Genomic DNA, 24884 nt, shown 5'->3' on the forward strand with positions numbered 1-24884 from the left:
AGTTTATATGGCAACTATATGCTATAGTGTTCCGATATCGGCGCTTCAGACAGATGAGTAGTGTCTTTGTGAGAAAAGGATGTGTGCACAATTACTGGTCGATATCTCAAAAACTAAGAGACTAGTTTACTTATATACAGACAGGCAGACGGACATAATATAGCTAAATCGACTCCGCTCGTCGTGCTGATTAATTATATATATACCTTATATGGCCTGTGACGCCTCCTTCTGAGTGTTACAAACTTCGTGACAAACTTAATATACCCTGTTTAGGGTATTAGAATACTCAAAATACTCATGTTAAAGAAAGTAAACGAGAACGGATAAGGAAGAACTTAATTTGGGCATCTACGACTATAATACAACAAACTATATTTTAGTTACAGAAAGTGTGGAGACCAGATTTTTTTTTTATTTCTTTAACTTTAAAGTGTATTTATTATGCCATTAACACAGACGTAGTTAACTTTTCTATAATATTTTCTAATTCCTATATATTTAAATGTAGACATTTAGGTTAGGTTGGATCAAAAATGTCACCGAAGCGACTCACATTTCTCCATAAAATGGAAATCAATGTATTGTACAGTGCTTGTTATGAAAGCCATAAGTAGCTAATCATAAGACGATAAGAAGTAGCGATTCTGACCTCTGTAATTCTCTTCTTTTCGAATACGCGTTGGATGATGTCCAATGCCATAGTGATCCGTCAAGTATTTCAACGTCGTTCTGGTCGGAAAAAGTGAGTCAGTAGAGAAAGAAAGCATTGCACCGTAGTGACGTCGCGAACTGAAATCGATAAGACTTGTTTAAATTTATACGGTTGTTTTTACTTGCTGCTTCACTGCTAGGATACTAACACCCTCCCCCTGCTTAATACACTGTGACCTTATTCACTAACTGGACGAAGGAGTACAGACTAGACTTTAAAATTTTTGTCGACGAAGCCAACATACCGACAGTAAACAATCCCAACATTTTGGGTAGAACGTTCGACAGTTTGAGTTCCTTTACTCCGCACATGACCGCGGTTGTATAAAGCAAAGTATAAAGTCACAACACAAAGCGAGGTGTTTGGCAACTTACAAGGCAATCGGCCAGTCAGCAATAACAACTCGTTTTCTGGAGCACCCGTCAGATGATTTCGATGACAAACGATGTTTAGACTCACCGTTACAATAACAGCAGATAGTCTTATAGTCGATAATCTAAAGTCATATTCAGAAGTGGTTAAGACATCGAGTCTATTTCGTTTTGCAAGCGCCGCAAATTTGAAATGCTATAGCTTGGTTATACTCATATGTATGTTTTTTTAATAATTCTTTTTAGAATCTTAGAAAATAAAGCTATATAAATATTTAGTACAAGTAGAACATTCGGCTATGAAACCGAATTATTTTTTGATATCTTACCTTGTGTTCTTTTGCAACTACTAAATTGCTACACAAATACCATGTAGCTTTGCTTAAATGACGGATTTATTTATTTGGATTTATGATTAATTGATTGTGCAATATTAAGTTGCAATATAAAGATGCTAATACGATTTCGATATATATCGAAAATTTCAAGAAATTAAGGAGTGGAAAAATATAAAAAAAATATATTCAACTAATTAAGTGAAAGATTACCAGCAACTTAATGAACTTAAAGTGCATTTTAGACATATTCCTTTTTTCAAGTAGTGCAGATATATGTATATATTCGTAATAGTATTATATTTAATTGCAATAAAAAAACATATATTTGTATATACACATACACAAGCGAGCAAAAGCTTACTACTTATTTTACGCAAAACAATTTTAGTCATTGCAACTTACATATAGATTTAAGTGTAATTAAGATAATTTGAATGCGAATACAAATTAAGTACTGCAAACTACATAATTATGTGATAAAAAAAAAATGAATTACTATTTTCTGCTTTGAAAAAATTATACAATTGCAAATTTATATGAAAATCGTTTAAAAACCCCGACGACTGTACTGCATTTATTGTTCGTGAAATTGATGATTACTAAAGTACTTATTGCAATAATTTCAAGTATCAGTAATTGTGCAATGACATTTAATAATAATCAGCATGAAATGTGCGAGTTTTCATTTTAAATTAGTAGTTTTTTTACTAAACTATAGTTCATGCATTTTTAACAACTTAAAATTAACCAATTAAATGTTCGACTTACAATCGATATGTATGCCAAAAATAAGATAATTCTATTAAAAAGCAATATCAATAAATCTTACTGAAATTATTGATTTTATATGGCGTTTTATTATAAGTTATTATTGACAACAAAAGCAATTAGATTTAAGTGAAGAACACGCAGAACTATTCAATACTTTTTTAAATGCATTCCATTAGTATAGATGGAACCGATCTTGGAACGAGTGTTTTTTCAGTGAATATAAATAACAATTATGCATGCACCAAAAAAAATAGCTTCTCTTTCTTCTTCTTCTTTCTAACATTTCGGACAATCCAACTTTAAAATATTGCAAAAAGAGATAACACTTCAACTACTGAGCTACTAAAGCAAAAACAAGGAATATACAATACATATATATGTACATGAAATATATGGTATATGAAACCATGTAAAAGTCGGATTTTCATACTGTTTTCTGCGGCTAAGCTAAAACGCTTTCCAACTATTGTTTGCTATGATCATTATACCCCGAACCGAACGTGATTAAAATCAAGATAAAGAGCTTCATAAAATTTAGTTTAAATGTTGTTCGACTTGAAAGTTGTTCATAAACCACAACGAGGCTAGAAAGATTTAGCAAAATGTTTTCTGTTGGATGCAAACCGTTGGTCGGTTACGTTTTCAGTTTTGATTCAGTTAGTTAAACATTCAAGATCAAATTTGACCCAGATTAGTCTATATATTAAACAGCGCGCGGAAAGCACACTTAAAAAAATATAGATATTTATTGGTATAATCTTTTTTTGTTCGTGTGAAGTTTGATCATCATGCATACATAACATATGTATGTCAATTAGTGTTTGTTTGGCAGCTCTTTGTTTGTTCACGACGCAAAAGCTTTGTCTGCCGATTTTTATAAATTGCGTCAATGGACTCATGGCGAAATTTTCAGTTTCGAATACAGAAAAAAGTCACGGGTAGCTAAATCTGGGAGATATGGTTGCTGAGCGATAATAATCAAATCGTGTCTAAACAAAAAATCAATCACAATTATCCTAGAATGGGACGGCGCATTTTGGTCTTTTGTTACGAGTCTAGTACTGATACGCTTTACAGTCAAAAGATTAGCCAAAATGTGTTAAACTGATACATAGGAGATATTCAGATCCTCTGCAATCTCTCTGATGCCAACACAATGACTTTTACGCACTGGTTCTTTAACTTTTCCGATGTACTCGTTATTAGCAGGTATGGATGGACGACTCGCATTAGGCCAATCTTCAATGACTTCACGACCTTCACTAAATGCGTTGTACCACTCAAATACTTTCGTCTTGATCTAGAGTCTTCTTTAACTTTTTAAAACATTTCAGTAACATTTTCATTGGAAACACAAAATAAAGCAAATTTGATCTTTAGTGTATGTACACAAGTATATATATTGACATTTCTTATGTACCTGAGAAAGCTATTGTAGCTTCGGTGCAACCGAAATTGATCTCCCTTGGATGTGTTCTTTGATTTTTGCTTTATCTACAAAGTTTTTAGGATTAAAAATATACACGGAGATTGTTTATTTTTCTGCCTAGGATCAAATGCATATTTCACTTGTATACGAATAGTGTATAAAAACACAATCAAATCATACTTCTGAAGCTTATCGATGTAAACATTGTCAATACTCGTAATCACTAAGAAAACACTTATTGTTTACGAGTGCGATAATCAGTAGCACCCCGAACTTATAAAACAGTTGTAACATTCATATATACATATATATGTATGTATATGTATGTATGTAAGTGTATTTAGTAGCGACAATAACAGTGATTGTCAGGGAATAGTAATTTGCTTATTTTAGAACAAATAAACAGGTGTTTGCGCAGCGATCTTCCCCAAAGCTACTGATCCTTTTACATTTTGTCTGTTTTTCGAGTTTATATGTTACAAATTTACTCAATGGAATTTTTCTTACACAACATGTGAGCTTTTATCAAGCTATATACATATTCTTTTTATTTTTGACCTATTCCACGCCATCAACTGAGAGTTGTGTATATGTACATATAAACAGGTTGGTTGAAAAGTTGGTTGGTCTCGCCAAGAAATAGCACTACTAGCACCAATTTTTTTGTTTCAAGTCGGTACACCTGTAGTTGGAACACATGCTAAGTCATAAGTCGTTCTGTCAATTAATTCTTTGTTAACAAGCCATTTGAAATTGACGTGTCGAGAGTATTTGTTTAATATGGAAAAAATTGAATATCGCTCAGTGATTAGATTATTTGTTTTGAAAGGTGTAAAAACAAAGTCAATTTATGAACGATTGTTAGAAGTGTGGAAGGCATCCTCACCTACAAAACGCACCGTTGAATTTTGGGCTGGTGAATTTAAACGTGGGACGACCAATAACTGCAACCACACCAGAAATCATTGAGCAAGTACAAAATATTGTTAGTGAAGATCCAAGTTTGACTAAGCATGAAGCCTCTGACGAGCAAGAACTTCATACTTTGCATGGAGAATTACATATGAAAAAGCTGTTTGGAAAGTTAGTGCCGCACACGTTAACAATTCAACAAAAACGTTTACAGTTGTTCAGCTCCAAAGCAGGTGAAATCACCACGATCAGCTAAGAAGGTTATGGCATCAGTAGTTTTTTGGGATGCAAAAGGAATTTTGTTCATTGGTTATCCGCAGAAAGCTAAAACAATCAACTCTGAATATTATTGCAGCCGTTTTTGTTTTAACAAAGGCAAAATTCAACGAATTAAAGTACGAATTACTTGAGCGTCCTCCGTATTCTCCAGATTTGGCTCCCAGCGACTACTACCTCTTCAGAAACCTGAAATAATTCCTTAGTGGAAAGCGTTTTTCGTCAAATGAAGAAGCTATGAAGCCAGGCAGAGCTACCGCAAAGTCATTATAAGGATGGCATAAAATTAGTGGAGGATCATTGGAATAAGTGTATTGAAGTTAAGGGAGATTATATTGAATAAAAAAATATATTTAGTACCAAAAACAGTATTTTTTCATTTTGAGCGCAGACACTTTTCAACCAACCTGTAATGCATATGTTTTCTTATACATTTACACTATAGATAGTTTAAGAAAATATAAGTATTTGCAGCATTTGTACATATAAAATAGGAAATACATTGATTTCGGCTGCACCGAAGCTATAATACCCGACACATTTCTTATAGCAACTATATGTATAATTAAATCTGATAATGTAAAAAACGGTTTGCTAGTTCTTTCTAGTCACGTTTGATATAAACATTGCAGGTTGTAAATTAATGTTACATAATAAGGAAAACAGATCTTTTTTGGAGCTCTTAAACTTGATTTTGATCGGTCAGTTTGCTATGTGTTATATCTAAACAACTTCTTCGGAGATTGCATAGTTGATTAAACAATAATCTGTGCTAAATGTCGATATCTCGCCAAATAAAAAAAGTTTTTCATACAAAGACATGATTCTGATCGTTCAGTTTGTATGGCAGATATACCACTACAGCGGTCCGATATCGGCGGTTTCGACAAATGAGCAGCCTCTTGGGGAGAAAAGAACGTTGCAAAAGTTCAGAGTAATATCTCAAAAACTGAGGGACTAGTTCGCGTATATGCAGACAGACGGACGGACATAGCTAAATTCCACCTAGATCGTCACGCTGATCATTTATAAATATATACAGTTTATAGGTTTTTGGATGTTTTCTTCTGGGTGTTACAAATTTCGTGGCCAACTTAATATGCTTGGTTCAGGGTATACAAATAAATATAAGCAGACATATATTGACATATAAGTGCATATAAGTATATACATATGTATACTTCTGTTGAACGTCTACGAATGACGTTCGCGCACTTAGTTTTACATTAAAATAGCTTAAGTCAACTTTGTTAAATGAAACATGCTTAACGGTATATATCGGAAAAAGAAATGTTTACGACATGAAAACTGCAGTTACTTATAAGAAGTACATATTTACTTCATAAGCTTTACATTCCGCAAAAGTCTCTCTCTCTTCTACAAAATGAGTTTATTTCTCCTGTTGTTGTTGTTGTAGTGGTTATCAAATTCCCGCTTGGGTGGTAAGGTTCAAATTGGTTGTCATGAAAGTTATCTAACGGCAGGCCCAGGAAACGTGCTGTTTCGACGGGGTCGGATCATAGGGAGAAGGGTGTTAGATGGGTGGGATACGTTGGGCATAGAAAGAGGTGGTTAGAGTAATGCGGTGACTCATTGCAAGCGGGACATATATTATATTTTCTATGTAGGGTTAATACTGGATAATTAGATGTTTAACCTGCTACAAAATCCAAAACGAAGTTAAACAAGGGTCACGCTAGATTTTCAGGGCAACTTGAGCTCTACGTCTGCTACGGGTGGTGAATTAACACCAAGTACGCCATTCACTGAAAGAGAGGAGGTGAAGGTGTTAATGACCCCATTAGATTAGATTAGATAATGATTGAGGTATGCACCGCGACCTATGGTCTATTGTGCCCTCCCCTAAGTCACAGCGACTCATCTAGCCCTAGCATATTGATTAACTCCAATATACTGCTAGGTGGCAATGAGGCGATGCGATCCCTGTTTGGAAACATGGATCCCAGGGCCTTGACTCTACGTCTGCAGACTGCTGTGCAGTCCATTAGTAGGTGTTCTGGGGTTTCCGACTCCATGTCGCAGAACCAGCAGTTTGCAGAGGAGACCAAGTCCATGTTCAATAAATGCTTGTTAAGCCTGCAATGTCCGGTGTAGAACGCGACCAGAATCCGAAATTCGTTCCTCGGGAGATTGATTACGGTTTTAAACCGTCTGAGGTTGTAACCCCCCATTAGCAACTTGGCATGGCGCACGCCTTGGAGATGCTGCCAGTGTCTCTCCCTGCTGCTCTTTCCTCTTTACGAAGCAGCTCCCTAATGGTATGTGGACCAACCGCTACGCACGGTTCTGGTCCTACCATGTTTGTAGAGGCTGCAGAGCGGGCCAACTCGTCAGCAAGTTCATTTCCTGCTATACCCCTGTGACCAGGCACCCAGATGAGGTGCACTCTGTTGAAACTTGATAGGCTGTTCAGCCGTTCTATACACTCCTGCACTAGCAGCGATTTGACCTCAAAAGCCGAGATCGCTTTAAGTGCTGCCTGACTATCGCTGAGTATGGCGATGCTCTTATTGCGGTAGTCGCGTTGGAGGTTCATTTCTACACACCGACTTATAGCATATACCTCCGCCTGGAATATGCTAGGAAAACTTCTGATGGGGATGGAGAGCTTGGTGCGTGGTCCTGCGACCCCTGCGCCGATCCCCTCCACCGTTTTCGAGCCGTCGGTGTACCACTTGATAGTAATGACCCCATATGAAAAGCTTTAAATTAATATTACAAATTATTCTGCCCTCTTAAATTTGGAGCAACACCCTGCGACAATAAGTGAGGTACGTCAAAAATAAATGTGCCAATTGTGTATTGTGCATAAGTTCTTCGGGAGAAATGATTAACTTACGATGCAAAAATTTTGAAATTGATAAAGAGTTTTTCTAGATATTTAATTATAAAACTTGAATTCCGTCAAATTGACGGGTTCCGTAAATCTATTGATTTTTCGAATGAGACCCGTGCCTAAATTATGCTCCTATAGTTATAAAGAATTTCTGTCACAATAATACATATGTATATGTATATGGAATGGAATGGAAATGGAATTTCATATATAAATTTTTGTAGTTCCAAAAAATTAGTCAATTCTTCCAAATATGTATACTAGTATGTGTGTATATTGAGCTAAAGTGGTATTAGCTTCTGCTTGAGTTTCCATTAGAATATAAATTGCTTTACTTATAATTTTTGACTTAATTTGCTTTGAACGTTTTATAGTTTAAACATTTGTTTACGTATGTATGTTTTCATGTGCTCGATTTGTTGTGCACATGAGTATATTTACACAACATTTGTATCTGGTGTATACCGATTAGGACGTAAAAAACACGAAGAAGCGTGCCGAGTGCACCCCACACCGGCAAAAGCTACGTGACATTGTCAACTTCTGACGCTCCGCATTGATTATATTTCAGTTAATTAGCTGCTTTGCTGCAGAAAAGTCAATTTGTGGAAATTATTCTACAATTCTTCCAACAAGTTTCAATTAATTTATATATATCGTATTTCTTACATAAACTAACTAACATAAAAGTAAATATGTCAAACGATAACTTAACAGCGGTTTTGTACGGCATCGAGGATTTACGACTGGTAAGTTACCAACGGTGTTGGTTGAAATTAACGTGACTACGAAGTTACCGATATGAAATAGTGCTATGATATTAATGTTAATTAAAAAATTTCCTAACTCATAAATAAATTGATAATACCCGTTGTTCAATTAGTTCGAAAAATATGCATCTAATAATATCAATAATTAGTGGTTTCAATTTGATAATGATAATGAATTAGAATTCGAGATTTTTAAAAGTTTAACGAGTAAATAGACAAAGAGCACAGCACTAGGGACTTGAACCACTCGATAGTTCCAAAATTCTTAAAAAAATTAGCACGCATGTATTTTGTCTTCGCTCTGCTACCACAAGGAAATCGGTTCATGGGGATATAGTCGACATAAACCATAAATTTTCAGAGTTTGTTCGTACGTCATTCATTATATACTTTACGTGTTTTGGTGATTTTCATAAATTCATACATTGCATGAAGCAATTTTCCCTCGAGTATTCAACGAAAATTGTCACTATCCTTTCTTTTTGGTTACCTTACCACAACAAAAACTAAATTTTAAAAACGTTTGTTTACCTGAATTAAATGTTTAAGTCCTAGTTCACACACGGACTGTTTTGTCACCCAAACCGGTTTTTGTGGACGAAGTGACGAGGAGCAAAGACCGTGCCGCTCGTGCTCGGGTGGCACGGTCAGTGTTATGGTTCGCAACTGCTGCTTCCCAATTAAGCAAACCTTCTCATTTTGAAATTCTTTTCATGGTTGCAATAGCGCATTAGCAATAAATATACTACATTTTACTCTCGTCAAATTAGACTAATGAGCAGGTGTGGTACTAAAATGTACCACTTCTGAACCTGTCAATTTTAGTCCGATTTTTTGCTGGGATGCACCTACTGTAAACAGAAAATTGTTCATATATTTATTATCATACAAATACGAGTATAATTAATTCCTGAACAGCTATAAGTGTTTATTTTGTTTGTGGGCTCGTCTGTGGATTAATCATTACACTTATTATGTATCATATACTTATGATAAGCGTTTATTATATTAGTATTGTACTTGTATATGTATGTGCATAGCTGGAATTTTAATTCAACTCTTCTCTAATAATACCATAGGAATATGGAATGCTATGAAATTATACAACATTTTTGCACCTAAGAAAACAAATGCATATTTATGAAGAACGAATTGATATATGTACATATATATGTATTTTCATTAAAAACAAATACAAGTAATTGAAGTAGTTGATAGTTTAAATATAAGCTTATATGCCCTTCAAATTGTGACGAGTAACTTTGTTTGTAAATACTCAAAACAAAAAACAGAAAAAAAACGTTAACTTCGGTTGCACAGATAATATCCTTCACAAATACAAACGTTTCCTTAGAAGAACTTGATTGTATGACAGCAATAAGCTATAGTAATTCGATCTGAACAATTTTTTCAGAGACTCCATTATTATCTTAGATAATGATCCGCGCCAAATTTCGTGAAAATATCTCGTAAAATGAAAAAGTTTTTCATGCAAGTGCTTGATTCCGATTGTTCAGTTTGTATGGCAGCTATATGCTATAGTGGTGCTAAGGGGCCTTTGTATTTGTGAAGGGTATTATAGCTTCGGCGCAACCGAAGTTAAGGTTTTTTCTTGTTTTCTGTTACAGTCAGCATAGTAATTTTGGTTCAAAGCTGGTATTGATAATAAACGTAATGCTTAAATAATATATAAATTAACTGTATATTTTCAGGAACAACGTCCCGTTCCAGAAATTGCGGATGATGGTTGGTATTTCAATTGAATAATTTTCACAAAATATACTGAAATTTATTATAAATACATTTTATACAATAGAGGTGCTCTTAAAAATGGATTCCGTCGGCATCTGTGGTTCTGATGTGCATTATTTAGTTCATGGGCGCATTGGCGATTTTGTACTCACAAAACCAATGATTATCGGACACGAAGCTTCGGGCATCGTAGCGAAAGTAGGCAAAAAAGTAAAAAATCTTGTAGTGGGTGATCGCGTCGCTTGTGAACCGGGTGTACCTTGCCGTTACTGCGAACATTGCAAATCGGGTCAATATAATCTCTGTCCCGATATGATTTTCTGTGCGACTCCACCATATGATGGTAATCTCACACGCTACTATAAACATGCTGCCGATTTCTGCTACAAATTGCCCGACCATGTTACCATGGAAGAGGGTGCATTACTGGAACCACTCTCAGTTGGTGTACATGCTTGTCGTCGTGCTGGTGTAGGACTTGGTTCTAAGGTGCTTGTATTGGGCGCCGGTCCCATTGGTTTGGTGACGCTTTTAGCCGCGCAAGCTATGGGCGCAGAACAAGTCATGATCACTGATTTGGTGCAAGATCGGTTGGATGTCGCCAAAGAATTAGGTGCCACACATACCCTGCTCATGAATAAAAATGATAGTGCGGAAGTGGTGGCGAAAAAAGTACATCAAGTGATGGGTGTAGAACCCGATAAGTCGATCGATTGTTGCGGTGCAGAATCAACCACACGTCTCAGTATTTTTGTAAGAGAATTACAATATTTAAAAGTCATGTTATTAATAAATTATTGCAATTATTGTTTTTGCTTAGGCTACACGTTCAGGCGGTTGTGTTGTTATAGTAGGCATGGGTGCCGCTGAGCCTAAAATACCCTTGATTAATGCGTTGGCACGCGAAGTTGATATACGTGGTGTCTTTCGCTACTGCAATGAGTGAGTTGGAAATGGCTGAGAGATTTGTTTAAATAAAAATTAACTTTTATATACGTTATTAGCTATCCTGCTGCGTTGGCGTTAGTTGCGTCCGGTAAAGTCAATGTGAAACGTTTGATTACTCACCACTTCGATATCACAGAGACGGCCAAGGCATTTGAAACCGCACGCTATGGACACGGTGGAGCCATCAAAGTCATGATACACGCGCAACCCCGCAACACAAATAATAAAGTCTAAGTGAACCTTTATGGGAATTTATATTGCATAGGATATAATTTTGTTTTGTAAATAAAAAGGTAGATTTTTTCATTAGAAATAAAAAGTAAAATTCAAGATAAATTAATGAATTGATAATTTGTTTATATTAATAGAATATTTTTACTAACAAATAAATTTTCACGTGGTCTTTATAATTAAAATTTTTATTTTAAAATGTTTAATAATGGTGGTGTAGACTCAAGTTAACGGGACCTTTAGATTATAAGACTTTCTGGCTTCTGACAAAAAAAAACTTTTCTACCTTCTCCGATATTTGCTGTTGCTAACCGTAAAAATCCATATACGCGGTTTATTCAAAAAGTATTGTGAATTTTGTATTTCTTAAAAGTGTTTATTTATTCATGAATATCTATTTTGTCCCCTTCAAAGTAATCACCCCTAGATATAATGCACTTATGCCAACGTTTTTTCCAATCCTCAGCCCCTTCTTCGGTGCATATTTTATCTCCTTAATCGTAGCCAGTTTTCCACAAATTCCGGCATTTCTGACGTATTCTTCATATATTCTAATGGTGATTCGACGATTGGCCAGTACTATTTTCTTTACTTCATTTATGTTTTCGCCTGTTGTCAACGTAATCGGACTTGCGGTACGCTCTTCGTCGTTCACGCCATCATCTCCCTATGAGAACATTTTGTACCACCGATAAACGTTGCTTTTGTCCAAGGTAGATTCACCATATGCCACAGTCAACATTCAGAATACGCCCGCGCATTTATTTTTGTTTTTTTCACACAAAATTTTATACAAATTCTTTGATCCATTTTATGGAATAAATCGAAGACGAACCAAAACGCGTCCAAGCCTAACAGCTGTCAAAAATTAATTTAACATTCAAAATGGCCAATCTTGTCAGCATAAGTAAGCGATATGAGTACCAGCATAACGCAACAAAACAATCAAAAGTCGAATACACGTAGCCGGCAAAAATTCAAATTTCGCGATACTTTTTTAACAAACAAACCTTGTATCTTTCAGACACACTAGGAATTGCCATATCGAAGGTTAGCATTGTTCATTCTTTTAAAATGTAAATTTGTTTTATCTTTTAATTCAAATAATTTTTTATTGAATCCAAATGCAATACTGATATTGTTATTTGCTCACACCTATCGCAGCACCAATAAAAAAATTATTGTAGGTCAATAAAAGTCAAAAAATACGTCAAAAGCGTTTTTAAAATGTATACAAAATGAAATAGGAAAAATATATATAAATATACATATACATATATGTATATACTAATAGGAAAGACGCACATGCGGTGATCACTTAGAATCAGCTATTAATTTATGATGCAATTTTTAGTTATCAGAGGTTAAAGATCACATTATTGCTGTACGAATAACATATATGATTTGTATACTAAACCATGTGTGGTATATTATACGTACACTAAAATAGTTGTTGGAATTTAGTATATATATGTATATACATACATAAACACATGTGTTCTGAACACTGAAATAGATTACTCTTCAGAAGTTTAGGCCAACGCATTTGAACCAACGTAAAAATTAATTATAGTTTACATCGTTCGATGATTTAAAAACCAAGCAATAATTTACTTTGACATGGGACTAAAAGAACAAGATAACAACTTAACATTCTTATTAATAGCTTAACTAGATTAGCTATAGTATATAGAATACACAAAAGGGGGTGGAAGATCGGGTCTCGGAATTCTTAGGGGAGTCCAGTGCTTTACAAAAATTGTTTGCAACAATTTACTATAATTGTTCCCATGATGAATTACTATACATACTTTAAAATAATATTTGCTTGTAATGTTATACTTTAAAATTATACTTCTCAGCGGTCATCATTAATTGAAAAATTTAATTTTTTGAGATCAGCATCAATATTTCCTCAGTATGCTTTACCCGAGTTATCATATACCATTCATATGTACTCGAGCACATTTAACATTAAAAAAAAATATTCATATGGTAATATGAAACTAATTTTTTCTCAAAATAAATAAAATATAATTTCAATAAATTGATGGATCTCACTCACCCTCACCAAATATCCCCCCAAGCCCTGGGTATACATTAAATATGATTATAATATCCTATGTACTTATGTATTTAATAAGTTAGTCTGGTAGCGTGGTCCCTATTACATGAAAGACCTATTTATTTAAAAATTTCTTAAAAACATACTCTCGACTATACATGAGTAATGCCAAACTTTAATGCAACAAGCCCAGAACTTGCTCCACTTCCCAGAACTTGCTCTACTTCCCAGAACTTGCTCTACTTCCCAGAACTTGTTCTACTTTCCAACTTTCCAGCAGACATTTGTAAGAAGTGGACACGTTTTCTTACAAATTTGGGGCTTAGCGCTGAATATGAATGGAGTTGGCCTAGACCTCTTATCTCTAATATAACGAATTCCGATCCTCTGGTGACCGTTTTCCAAAGTCAAGTCAAAATATTAAATTTAGTCTTTCGCTTGAGTTTATATCACATATATCTCAGTTGAAGATGATTTTAATATAATTTTAGCTGACGCAAAGTAAAATATAGCAATAGTGAGTCTCACGCTGTGATGTGATTTGAAAGCCACGAGGTGACCTCACACAATTGCTTAGTTGTTCAGAAACATTTGTCTGCTATCGTTAACTTTCAATTCGCCTTAATTGCTATAGGTATATTATACTTGTATGTATATACTCGTAATAAAAACAAGTAAAACGTTAACTTCGTTTGCACCGAAGCTATAATATCCTTATAAGATACAAAAGGTTGCTTACAAGCACTCGATTTCGATCGTTCCGTTTGTATAGTAGCTACGTAGGTTGCCTTTTATATTTCGAAATTTGGCAACTGCAGTGTTGCAATCTGGCAACTCACAACTTTATAGTAAAGTTTGACCTTTTTGATGTAATACATGCTCAGAATATTTTGACATACGACTGACAAGATCGTGAGAGAGCGAGACAACTATAGGCATTAATAGGACTCGCACACATTTGATTGTAAAAAAAATTGTTCACAATTTCTCAATCGCTGAACAAAAAGACTCGTGTCTATTGGTCGAAAGAAATCTTAAAAAACTACGATAATTAAAGAAAATTTATAAAAAATAAGAAATAAATGGTCATTGACTCAATAAAAAGTAAAGAAAAGGGTTATTGCCCCCAATGCAAACAAAGGTTGTTGACCTCATAATGTAAACAAAGGACTCATTGACCCCATAAAATTTAAACAAAAGAGTCATTAACCCAAAATATAAACAGAGGTTGTGGGCTTGGATAAATGTAAACAAAAGATTCATTGACCATACAAAATGTAAACAAAGGGGTAATTGACCTCGACGAAATGTAAACAAATAGGTTTTTGAACCCATAAAATGTAAACTAAAAGCTAATTGACTCCAAATGTAAACAAAGGTTGTAGATTTATATAGTATGGTATGAATATAGATATGTATAAATAGTTGGTGTTTACACATTTTTTTTGTTCATATGTTGCTCGTCAAGTTCTTGCGTTTCGAAACTATACAATCTCATAAAATATCCATCCGTTTAGTCCTACGCTTTTATTTCTATTTTAAAACTCTTTCTTTCCAGGAACAACGTCCCATTCCAAAAATTGCTGATAATGGTTGGCAGTCCTACCGAATATTTCATGCAAAAATTTGAAAACTCTGATAAAATATTTTGTTTTGCTTAGAGGTGCTCTTGAAAATGGACTGCGTAGGCATCTGTGGTTCTGATGTGCATTACTTAGTTCATGGACGCATTGGCGATTTTGTAATCACAAAAAGTCAAACATCTTGTAGTAGGTGTTCGCGTCGCTTGTGAACCGTGTGTACCTCGCCGTTACTGCAACTATTGCAAAGCTCACCAATATAATCTCTGTCCTGGCATGATTTTCTGTGCGACGCCACCTTAGGATGGCAATCTCGTACGTTAGTTTAAACATGATGCAAAAAGATGATTGCGCTGAAAATTTGGCGAAAAAAGTACATCAAGTGATGAGTGTTGAACCCGATAAATCGATCGATTGCTGCAGTGCCGAGTCAACAACACGTCTGATCGTTTTTGTAAGCGAAATATATGTACATATACAATATTTCCAAACTAGCATTAATAATTATTTTTGTTTAGGCTACACGTTCAGGCGGTTGCGTTGTTATTGTAGGTATGGGTGTCGCTGAGCCTAAAATACCCTTGATTAATGCGTTGGTGCGAGAGGTAGATATACATGGCGCCAATTTTGATATTCGCTGCGCTGAAATTAGTAGCTTCCGGTAAAAAAAATGTGAAACGTTTGATTACTCACCACTTTGATATCACAGAGGATATAACAGAGAGACATTCTACAACACAACGTGCTATTCTTTTTGGACGCTAAAATAATCTCAACTTCGAAGGTTATCAATATTCATACGCACATATTGCTATATCACCTAGAGAGAACTTTCTAACCCAAATAACTATTAATGGGAAAGATTGATTATGTAAGCATTGTAATCTAAGGCCAATATTGATAAAGGTCAAGGTTGAAGAATTGTGAATTTCTCGCACTATTCCCAATATTTCAAGCAGTACTGTAGGTCAATGCAAATCAAAAAGTACGTAAACAGGTTGGCGATAACAATAAAACTTAAAAAAATATATACCTAAATAAAAATAACAGCATACATACCATATACGTTAAGTGTGTCAGTGTGTCTAATCTGTTGTGATTACTTCTAATTTAATCTATTTTTTAACTGCTAGAGCTTGACGATAACATTGTTGCTGTTAGAATATTTGATATATTATATTATATAGCTAAACAATGTGTATCCAGTCTAAATAAGAATTCATTCTAGTTAAAATAAAAACCGCAAATTTTTTTCAACACCGGTGGCATCTTTCTAAAAAAGATTGCACGACCACTGTTTGGTGAGTTGCTAATTCCAATTTCAAACTTCCCTAGTGTTACAATGATAAACAATATTGCGTGATTTCTTATCAAATAAACTGTGACGTTTAATCGAAAGAAAAATATAATAGTTTAGCATGTTCATAGCTGAAATCGATTGTAAATATTTTTGAAATGAAATCAACCATAGCATTTTGATGTTTTAAGGGATTTTATATAAAGGCTAAATAGTTATATATTTGTGCAAGTTCTCTTGTTTGTACTGGTGTTTTGGATAGTAATTTTAACGGTTTTCCGATAGGTTCCACAATTTGTAAGCCACCTCCGAACGACGGCAGGACATTTTTCATGTCAGAAATATATTTAGAGGCATGAAATTTCATATCCTTAGCCTAAGGTTTTAAAAAGCACTCAATCGAGCTGAGATTATTTGGAAAAACTAAAGCATCGAACGAACGTAAGTTTCCAGATCAGTCTGGATCAATAATTCAATATAAACTAAATAAAAGGAAATTTCTAAAAAAAGAACTTTTTTGGGTCACAAAAACTGACTGATGCTCCCTATCTCGATTATGGTTCTAATAGCATATATAGAAATCGAACTAAATATAACCAATGCTTGTTGGAGCATTCAAATTCCAGCTTAACTTAAATATTGCAAATAAATAACTTAGATTACAAGTTTTTTTGTGTGTTTGTTCATATTCTAATCTCTCAATGACCTTTCTCTTTCACAAGGTATCACATATATTGAGTGGATCTCAATTAAATAATGCCTTATACGAGTATGGAATTCCATAAGTTTATTCGAAATAACAGAAAATGCCTTTATCCCCCACAAATTCGAACTTTAACACTTTCATATACATATAATGTATGTATTGGAAAACATTGTTTTGCCGTAAAAGGAATATATAAACATTTTACAGTTATGTTATACGTATCAATCAAGTAACTTTCTAAAAAAAATTCATTTCAGTTTTTTTCCTTACAAAATTCACTTCAGAAAAATACTAAAAATAGTAATAAAGTTTAAATAACTAAATTTGGATAGTAAATTTAAAAAATGTTTATTTAAAATTTCAAAAATGATTCTGGGCCAATATCATACGTTTGCTTCGTTCAAATGTGTTACACCAAGGCTTGCCTTCCACTTACCGCAAATGCCAAAAATTGTTGGAGACGTGGTAAAGCGTTTCAGTTCGAAATGTGGTAGTGGTTCCGACAGCAAAGGTAAAAAGTCAAAGCAAAGCGGAAAGGATAACAAATCCGCATGTGGCGGTTCTGACAAAGGTAAAAAGTCAAAGAAAGGCGGAGAGGATAAGAAATCCGCATGTGGTGGCAGTTCCGACGGCAAAGGCAAAAAGAAAGGTGGAAAAGATAACTTATCCACAGTGCTACATGGCATTGAAGATTTGCGACTAGTAAGCTAACTCCAAATCGGAGTTACTTATATTTACATAAACGAAATATCTTTACTGATATTTTTTATGCATTTTAGGAACAAACCCCTATACCAGAAGCTCTTCCTGGACGTAAGTATTTAAAAGTCAAATAATTTTGTCTAACATATGCACACAAACTTAAAAAATACAACCACTAATTTTTGATTCCACAGAGGTACTGCTGGCCATGGACACAGTGGGTATTTGTGGCACCGATGTACACTTTTTAACAAAAGGCAGAGTCGGCTCGTTTGTGGTGAAAAAACCAATAATTATTGGACACGAAGCTTCAGGTATTGTCGCAAAACTGGGTAAAGGCGTTAAGAATTTGAAAGAAGGCGATCGTGTCGCCATCGAACCGGGTGAATGCTGTCGCATATGCGCACTTTGCAAGGCGGGTAGATACAATTTATGTCCGCATATGAAATTCTGTGCTAACCCGCCATATAATGGCAATTTGCGACGTTATTATAATCATATGGCCGATTTTTGCTACAAATTACCCGATCATGTGACAATGGAGGAGGGTGCTTTGTTGGAACCGTTATCGATTGGTGTAGCTTCGTGTCGACGCGCAAAAATTCGGCTCGGTTCACATGTACTCATCATAGGTGCAGGACCTATAGGATTAGTGACACATATTGTGGCAAAAGCATGGGGTGCTGCATCGACGACAATTCTCGATTTAAATGAGCAACGACTTCAAGTGGCAATGGATTTGGGTGTGACTCGTGCATTGAAGGTGTGCAAAGATATGGATGTGCAAGAGGCAGCAAAGAAATTAATTAAAGAAATTGGAGTTATGCCAGATAGGACAATCGATTGTGTCGGCAGTGAACAAGCAGTACGGCTGGGCATTTATGTAAGCAATATTTTTCCTTCAATACACTCACTTTTACTAATAAGTAATGTGTTTGGAATATAGTCACAAAAACTTAAAACGTTTTCGTACAAGGATGGGCAATTAATATGGATCAGTTGTACAAAAATCAATAACACTTTTTACTTTTTTCGAAGAATATATGCAAATACAAAATGTCATTACCAAACTAGAACACTATAAACTATATTTTTTGGTAGATCTTTATACCTTGAACAAGGTATATTAAGTTTTTCAGCCGTCTGTCTGGTCCTCTTCTCCCTAAGAATCTGCTTATTTCTCGGAACGGCAGATATTTGACAACTGTGGCATATAGCTGCCATAAACACTTATCATTAAACTCAAGCCCTTGTATGAAAAACGCTTTTATTTGGCAAGGTATCCTCATGAAATTTGGCACAAATTATTATCCAAGGCATCGCTGCAATCTCCAAAATTATTGATCAGATCGTACCACTTTAGCTTATAGCCATTTGAACTAACCAATTAAAATCAAGATAAAAATCTTTTTATACCTTTTTATGCTATAAAAATGCAACTGTGAAGGGTTTTATAACTTCGGTGCATCCAAACGTGTTTTCTTATTGAAAATATAGTAGGCAACCGAACACTAAAATTGGAGTTATGTACGGCAACTGGTTACTGATTATAGACAACTGAGAAGACATTCGCTAATTTTATATTATGTATTACTACCATCCATTGATGTGGTACACAAGAATTTGAACTGCAGCATGTTGCGAGTTATGAAGATTGAAACCTTTGTAGTTTTTATAAAAAATTTATACTTGCATTAATTTACGATAGATTTAATGAAAATGATTTCTTCTAATAATATTGATTTTGTTTCACATTTTTCATTTTACGCATTTTCGAATATACAAAGATGAGTAGCAATACACAATACCAAATAATGTTATAGTGACCCAGAATTGTGGACCGGTAACTCGACACCAGTTGCTTTACATATAGTAATATGGATATTATTCAAGTTTCAACTATTATAACCTTTCCTCTTGTTACTGATCCTGTAAGGGAAAATTTACTACTCTGCGACTGGACTCATAATTTAATTGCTTGGTTAAGTTAGGTTAGGTTTAGAGGTCGATGATTATAGGGATCTCTCTTGCTCTTGCGGCTTAGAACGCCGGAGCGTTGTGTTACCTAAAACTCCTATAAATATAATAGATCATAACACCATTACAAAACGACAAAGCGCTTTGCGCCTATCACAAATAAATGAATAAATAATTGCTTAGTATTTATAATTTTTTGTTATGAATTGCTATTTTTCCGTTCATTGATACTAATTTTGCTATTTGACATATATTTTACATTAAAAGTCAAATTATTAACAAATAATTGTTATACTTTTCCAGAGCACACGCTCCGGTGGCATATGCACAGTTACTGGCATGGGCGCGGCGGATATAAAGTTTCCACTAATGGAAGCGCTTACACGGGAAGTAGATCTGCAGGGTGTCTTCCGTTACTGCAATGAGTATGTTATTTGAATATACAAACATACATGTTTTTTTACTTGCGTCGATATGCATTTCAGTTATCAATCTGCTTTAGAATTAGTATCCACAAAGAACACGGGTGTAAAGAAGCTGGTTACGCATCATTTTGATATTAAAGATAGCATTGCGGCATTTGACACAGCGCGTCACAGGAAGGGCAATGCGATAAAAGTACTTATTCATGTGCAAAAGCGTGATAAAAACAATAAAAAACCATTTGACAAGTAGGCAAACGTTACTGTATTAAAAAGTTCGCGAGTATATTTGAATAAATTTTTTCTTGACTTAAATTTAAAACAAGTGTTCTAAAAGAAACAAAGAGTATACAAAAAAAACAATAAAATGTTTCCAATTATTTATACATATTGCGTTTGTATATATAAAATAGTATATTTTTTGCTTTGCTCATGTCGGCAACTATTCACTACACTTTACAATGAACAAATCAGAAATGCGTTAACCATAAAATTGTGCGTTCAAACAGTTGAGATTCCCACAATTCATATTTAATATTATATTTATACAGGATGTGTAAATTCGTTCATAAATCAAATTGATTTCGCTACTTGTACGTTTCGACTCACTTTATACATATAAAATATCAAATTGTTATAAAAATTCACTTTACACTTTTAGTTGGCATACAAATTACTATAATAATTTAAGCTAATAATTGTTGAGCTGCTTACGATTTAATTTCTAGGCACTCGTCTTTATTTTATTACTTCTTTTAAGTAATTTTTATTACAAGAAATCAAATGTATTTGACAAGCACTGCGGACGGAAGCCAAATGTACGCTATAATAGACTAGTGAAAAATATAAGCGTTGTATTTTGTTCAAACAAATTTTCCAAAGAAATTCAAGCGAATCAAATAAATGCTTAGTTTGTGCGATTATATGTTGGTAAAACACAAGATTATAACAGATAAACTTGAGTAAATAATTAATATCATTGTGATGTCATTATTGGGTTACGCGCCACTTCACACAGTGCACCACATTTTAAAGATGTGGTGGTGCAGTCGCATTATTAAACTGGAACGTTGGATAACGTGGCGCAAAATTAACATCGCCAACAATTGTTGTGTGCTCCGAATCTTCATTGCTAGTGATTTTTGGTGCACGAAACTGTGTCTCGACAAATTGTGGTGGCGCTGTAACAGTAAATACAAGCACACATATTGTATTACAGCATAATTTTCCTTTACAAAAAACAAAGAGATTTTTAATAAAACTTACGTATATTTGGATATAGCTGCCCACCAGCGCTGTCGGCTACATTCCAGCCAAGCGCACCACCCGCACCATCACTTGGTGGACTAGCTGGACTAACTGGTTGTGTTGGTGCCAATGATGGATCTTGATCTTGTTGCTGTGGCGCTATCTGTGCTGGCACATCTGTATAGGGTGCTGGCGGCTTAAATGATGCCAAAGGAATTGTACCCAGAATAACTGGTATGTTACCAGATAAATTACGATGTGGACCGCTGACGTCACATTCAATCTAGAATATAAAATGAATGTATACAATTAATTAGAAAAAAATATGGCATTGAATCAACGCGCTGTCCAATCCTTTAAGCTTACATGTAAATCATAATCCAATGATATAATTCCGCAGTTGAGTAAATTTGTTGGTGGCAGTGCTGGTATTTCCAATTGTTGCGTAAATGTGCGTGTCTCGCCGCCCGCAACTGGTCCAATGCCCAATTCGGCTATTGTAATTTTGCTTTGCTTCTTTTCCGCACGCGGTTGATTAACTTGGAACGTGACCCGTTTGCGTAATATAAACTTAACCGATGTGATGCCAACATTACTGGCATTATCGCATTCACAAGTGATTGGTATTGTTTGGCCTGATACATAGCCAGTTACCGGCACGGTGGTGATTACCGATAATGGACCAGAACGACAACAGAAACAGCAAAAACTCTTCTCCAACTCCAGCTTAAATGGCTCCTAAATGGCATTTTTTTATTATTTATTAATTTTATGGTTTTTAAATATATATTTTTATTTTTACAATCACACTAACCTTTACACGTGGATTAACGTTAAGATCGACTGGAGAGATAACAGTGAACGCCATTTTCATATCCTGATCAAATTTCCATGGACGATCGAGTGTCACCTTAATGGTGTAACGCACATGACCGAATTCACCCTCAAATGATGATGGCAATGTAGGCGGCAATGCACATGTGAAGGGGTAAGTGTGCGTGCCAGCTGGGAGCTCAGTTTCGGAACCTTAAATGAGAGGTAAACTTAAAATGAGCATGTTTTTAGCTCAAAATATAAAATGTTGCATACTTTTAGGATAACTGAAATAAGCTGTTAAGCAAATGCGGAGTTATAGGCGATTGTTTATATATATATTTTTTGAATTTTTTTCGTTTACTTACTATTCTTTCCGCCCAAAAGATAGTATTGTATTTGGAAATACTCTTCATGACCGCGCAAAGTTTCCGTTTCCTGTTCAGTCTTTCCTTCGCTTGTGGTTACGTTTTTTGTTTCCGACCATTCAGTATTGGCTTCGCCCAGAAATCTTATTATGATTCCTAAACAGTTTAAAAAAATAATTACAGTTTTAAGACTAATAACTTGAATTTTTAATTTTTATATTTTAATTTTAATAATTAAATGGTGACTACTTTCTTTCGCAAAATCTATTAATAATAAAAAATATAAATAATGGCATTACTTTACTGTCACCACAGCAATGCGATCGGCAACTCGTACAAACAAACCTAGGAACATACATAAGTAGTATATATTAATATGTATATGTGTGTATATGTCCATAAACAAACTATGTATGTACGCAAATATGTACATATGTATGTATGCATGCAAAGTAAGTGAGATGACATCATTCGCATCTTGATTCACAATATTCGTGTGCTGCGGTTCGCACAAAAAAATAAAGCTCATTAGAATTTAGATAACATATTAATAATACACATCAAATATATTGGGTACATAACTTCTGTACATATGTACAAAGAATGTATGTAGTTCATGAAAGTATTTAAATTTACAATAAAGAGAACACTTGAAACTGAATCGAGTTAGCAGTCACAGAAGTTACGCGAGATATGATGCAGATTTTTGTGTCGCCACGACTAGCCATCACAACAAGCACCACAATGTATACCTATAGTATTTAGTAGCAGAATTAAAAATACATATGTACATAAAATACTTAAAATTCCACTGTGCATTTGGGGCGAAAGTGCTGTTTATATGCAATTACGTCGGGTTACTTTGTATAGTACATTATATTAATTTTGTCACGATGTTTGAAATATCCAAAAGGAAATACCCTGTAAAGAATATATGTATGTATATAAATGATCAGCGGAACAAGCCGAGTCGCTTTAGTCCGTCTGTACATACGCGAACTAGTTCCTCAGTTTTTTAGATGTCGATCTGAAATTTTGTACACGTCCTTTTCTCACGAAGAAGTTACTTTTTGTCGGAACCGCAGATATCGGACAACTATAGCATATAGCTGCCATACAACTGACCGACTTGCCATAGATTACTATACAAAGCATCGGTACGATTTCCGAGCATATTGTTCCGATTGGACCACTATAGCATATGTTCTTCATAAAAATTGGCTAGCGAAAATCGAAATATGGTAAAGATCTTTTTATAGCCTTTTAAAATACAAGTATAAATCTACCTGTGAAGGGTTTTTCTTGTTTTATGCACACCCGCATATACTGATCTAAGTATGAATAAATCACAGTTATTCTGCTTACGAATGTATGTACGAATTCGGGTGCTGGAGAGGTCACTACCATTCTCTTATAAACAAAAAGGTAATAAAATTTCACAACAAATAAACGAAACCGCTTTTTCAAGTTTCTTCATTCCTTAGACATACATACATATGAATGTACATATCGAGCCGGCTATTGCTGCTTCAAAATAGGGAGGTGGTGTAGTTTCACAATACCCCTAATAATAGATGCATAGTGCATCAACAATGAAAATGATGCGATACGTTTCAACTTATGTCGTCATAGATGAGTAATACCATTTAGTCGCAAATCACTAATTTATCACGCAGACTATCAATTGAATCGTAATCTTTGCAAGATTTAGATTTGTATTTTCATTTATACATATATTTATTATATATATATATAATATATATTATATCCATAAGCTGGTTTGTGCATATGTGTGCATACAATTTTCGGTGATCCTACCTCTAACTTTTTTCGCTGAATCAAAAGTCAATTTCACCTGTCCATTAATGGTTTGTCCCGCATAGTATGTATTCCACGGATTATCTAATTGAATTTCACAACCTTTAAGTCCCATTTTAGCTAGCACAACACAATAAATTCAAGTTACAATGGAATAAGAATTGCAATTAAATTTCAGATTTCTATGAGAATTTTACTCTTAAAAGCACTGGTCTATTTAACACACCCAACTAATCAACATTAGCTACATCTGTGGTTGCAGACTTGAAGCAAATAATTTCGCAAGTGTTGCCGTAGTTCACACATTTACCGAAGACAGATTTGACTCAGTAACTCGGTGGCAGGAACATATCTTGAAGAGCTTTTTCATAAAAATATTGGTTAATGATACATATTTGAAATTAATGCTGTAAATATTTGTCATAGGGATTCGCTACTTTTGTTTTCAAATGACAATGAGTAGAAATTATTTTGCGCAAAAAATACCGATTACCCAATTACACGAAAAATAAAATTGG

General features: G+C 34.6%; 3 protein-coding genes and 1 long non-coding RNA gene across 4 annotated transcripts; 2 read left to right on the forward strand and 2 right to left on the reverse strand.

Annotated features, from left to right (window-relative positions):
* The first annotated feature begins 8231 nt into the window (after positions 1-8231).
* On the forward strand, positions 8232-11483 carry LOC106621623 (sorbitol dehydrogenase). The gene is made up of 5 exons (XM_014240554.3): positions 8232-8418; positions 10152-10185; positions 10256-10944; positions 11012-11133; positions 11196-11483. Exons 1-5 carry the CDS (start codon positions 8365-8367, stop codon positions 11371-11373), a joined length of 1077 nt encoding a protein of 358 aa, XP_014096029.2. The 5' UTR covers positions 8232-8364; the 3' UTR covers positions 11374-11483.
* Positions 11484-17258: 5775 nt separating this feature from the next.
* LOC106621624 (sorbitol dehydrogenase) lies at positions 17259-20505 on the forward strand. Its single transcript, XM_014240555.3, has 5 exons — positions 17259-17720; positions 17798-17831; positions 17915-18603; positions 20001-20122; positions 20183-20505. Exons 1-5 carry the CDS (start codon positions 17385-17387, stop codon positions 20370-20372), a joined length of 1371 nt encoding a protein of 456 aa, XP_014096030.2. The 5' UTR covers positions 17259-17384; the 3' UTR covers positions 20373-20505.
* Positions 20380-24613, reverse strand: LOC106621621 (arrestin domain-containing protein 17). The gene is made up of 6 exons (XM_036372886.2): positions 24367-24613; positions 22549-22704; positions 22182-22393; positions 21734-22105; positions 21386-21650; positions 20380-21300 (listed from the first exon to the last, which is right to left on the reverse strand). The coding sequence occupies exons 1-6, from the start codon at positions 24479-24481 to the stop codon at positions 21149-21151; spliced, it is 1272 nt and encodes a 423-aa protein (XP_036228779.1). The 5' UTR covers positions 24482-24613; the 3' UTR covers positions 20380-21148.
* Positions 23031-24359, reverse strand: LOC138857225 (uncharacterized). Its single transcript, XR_011396283.1, has 2 exons — positions 23543-24359; positions 23031-23469 (listed from the first exon to the last, which is right to left on the reverse strand). It is a non-coding gene; the product is annotated as an uncharacterized lncRNA (long non-coding RNA).
* Positions 24614-24884: the final 271 nt, after the last annotated feature.

The sequence above is a fragment of the Bactrocera oleae genome, chromosome 2 (genome assembly GCF_042242935.1).
Source record: "Bactrocera oleae isolate idBacOlea1 chromosome 2, idBacOlea1, whole genome shotgun sequence".
NCBI classification, from domain to species: Eukaryota; Metazoa; Arthropoda; class Insecta; order Diptera; family Tephritidae; genus Bactrocera; species Bactrocera oleae.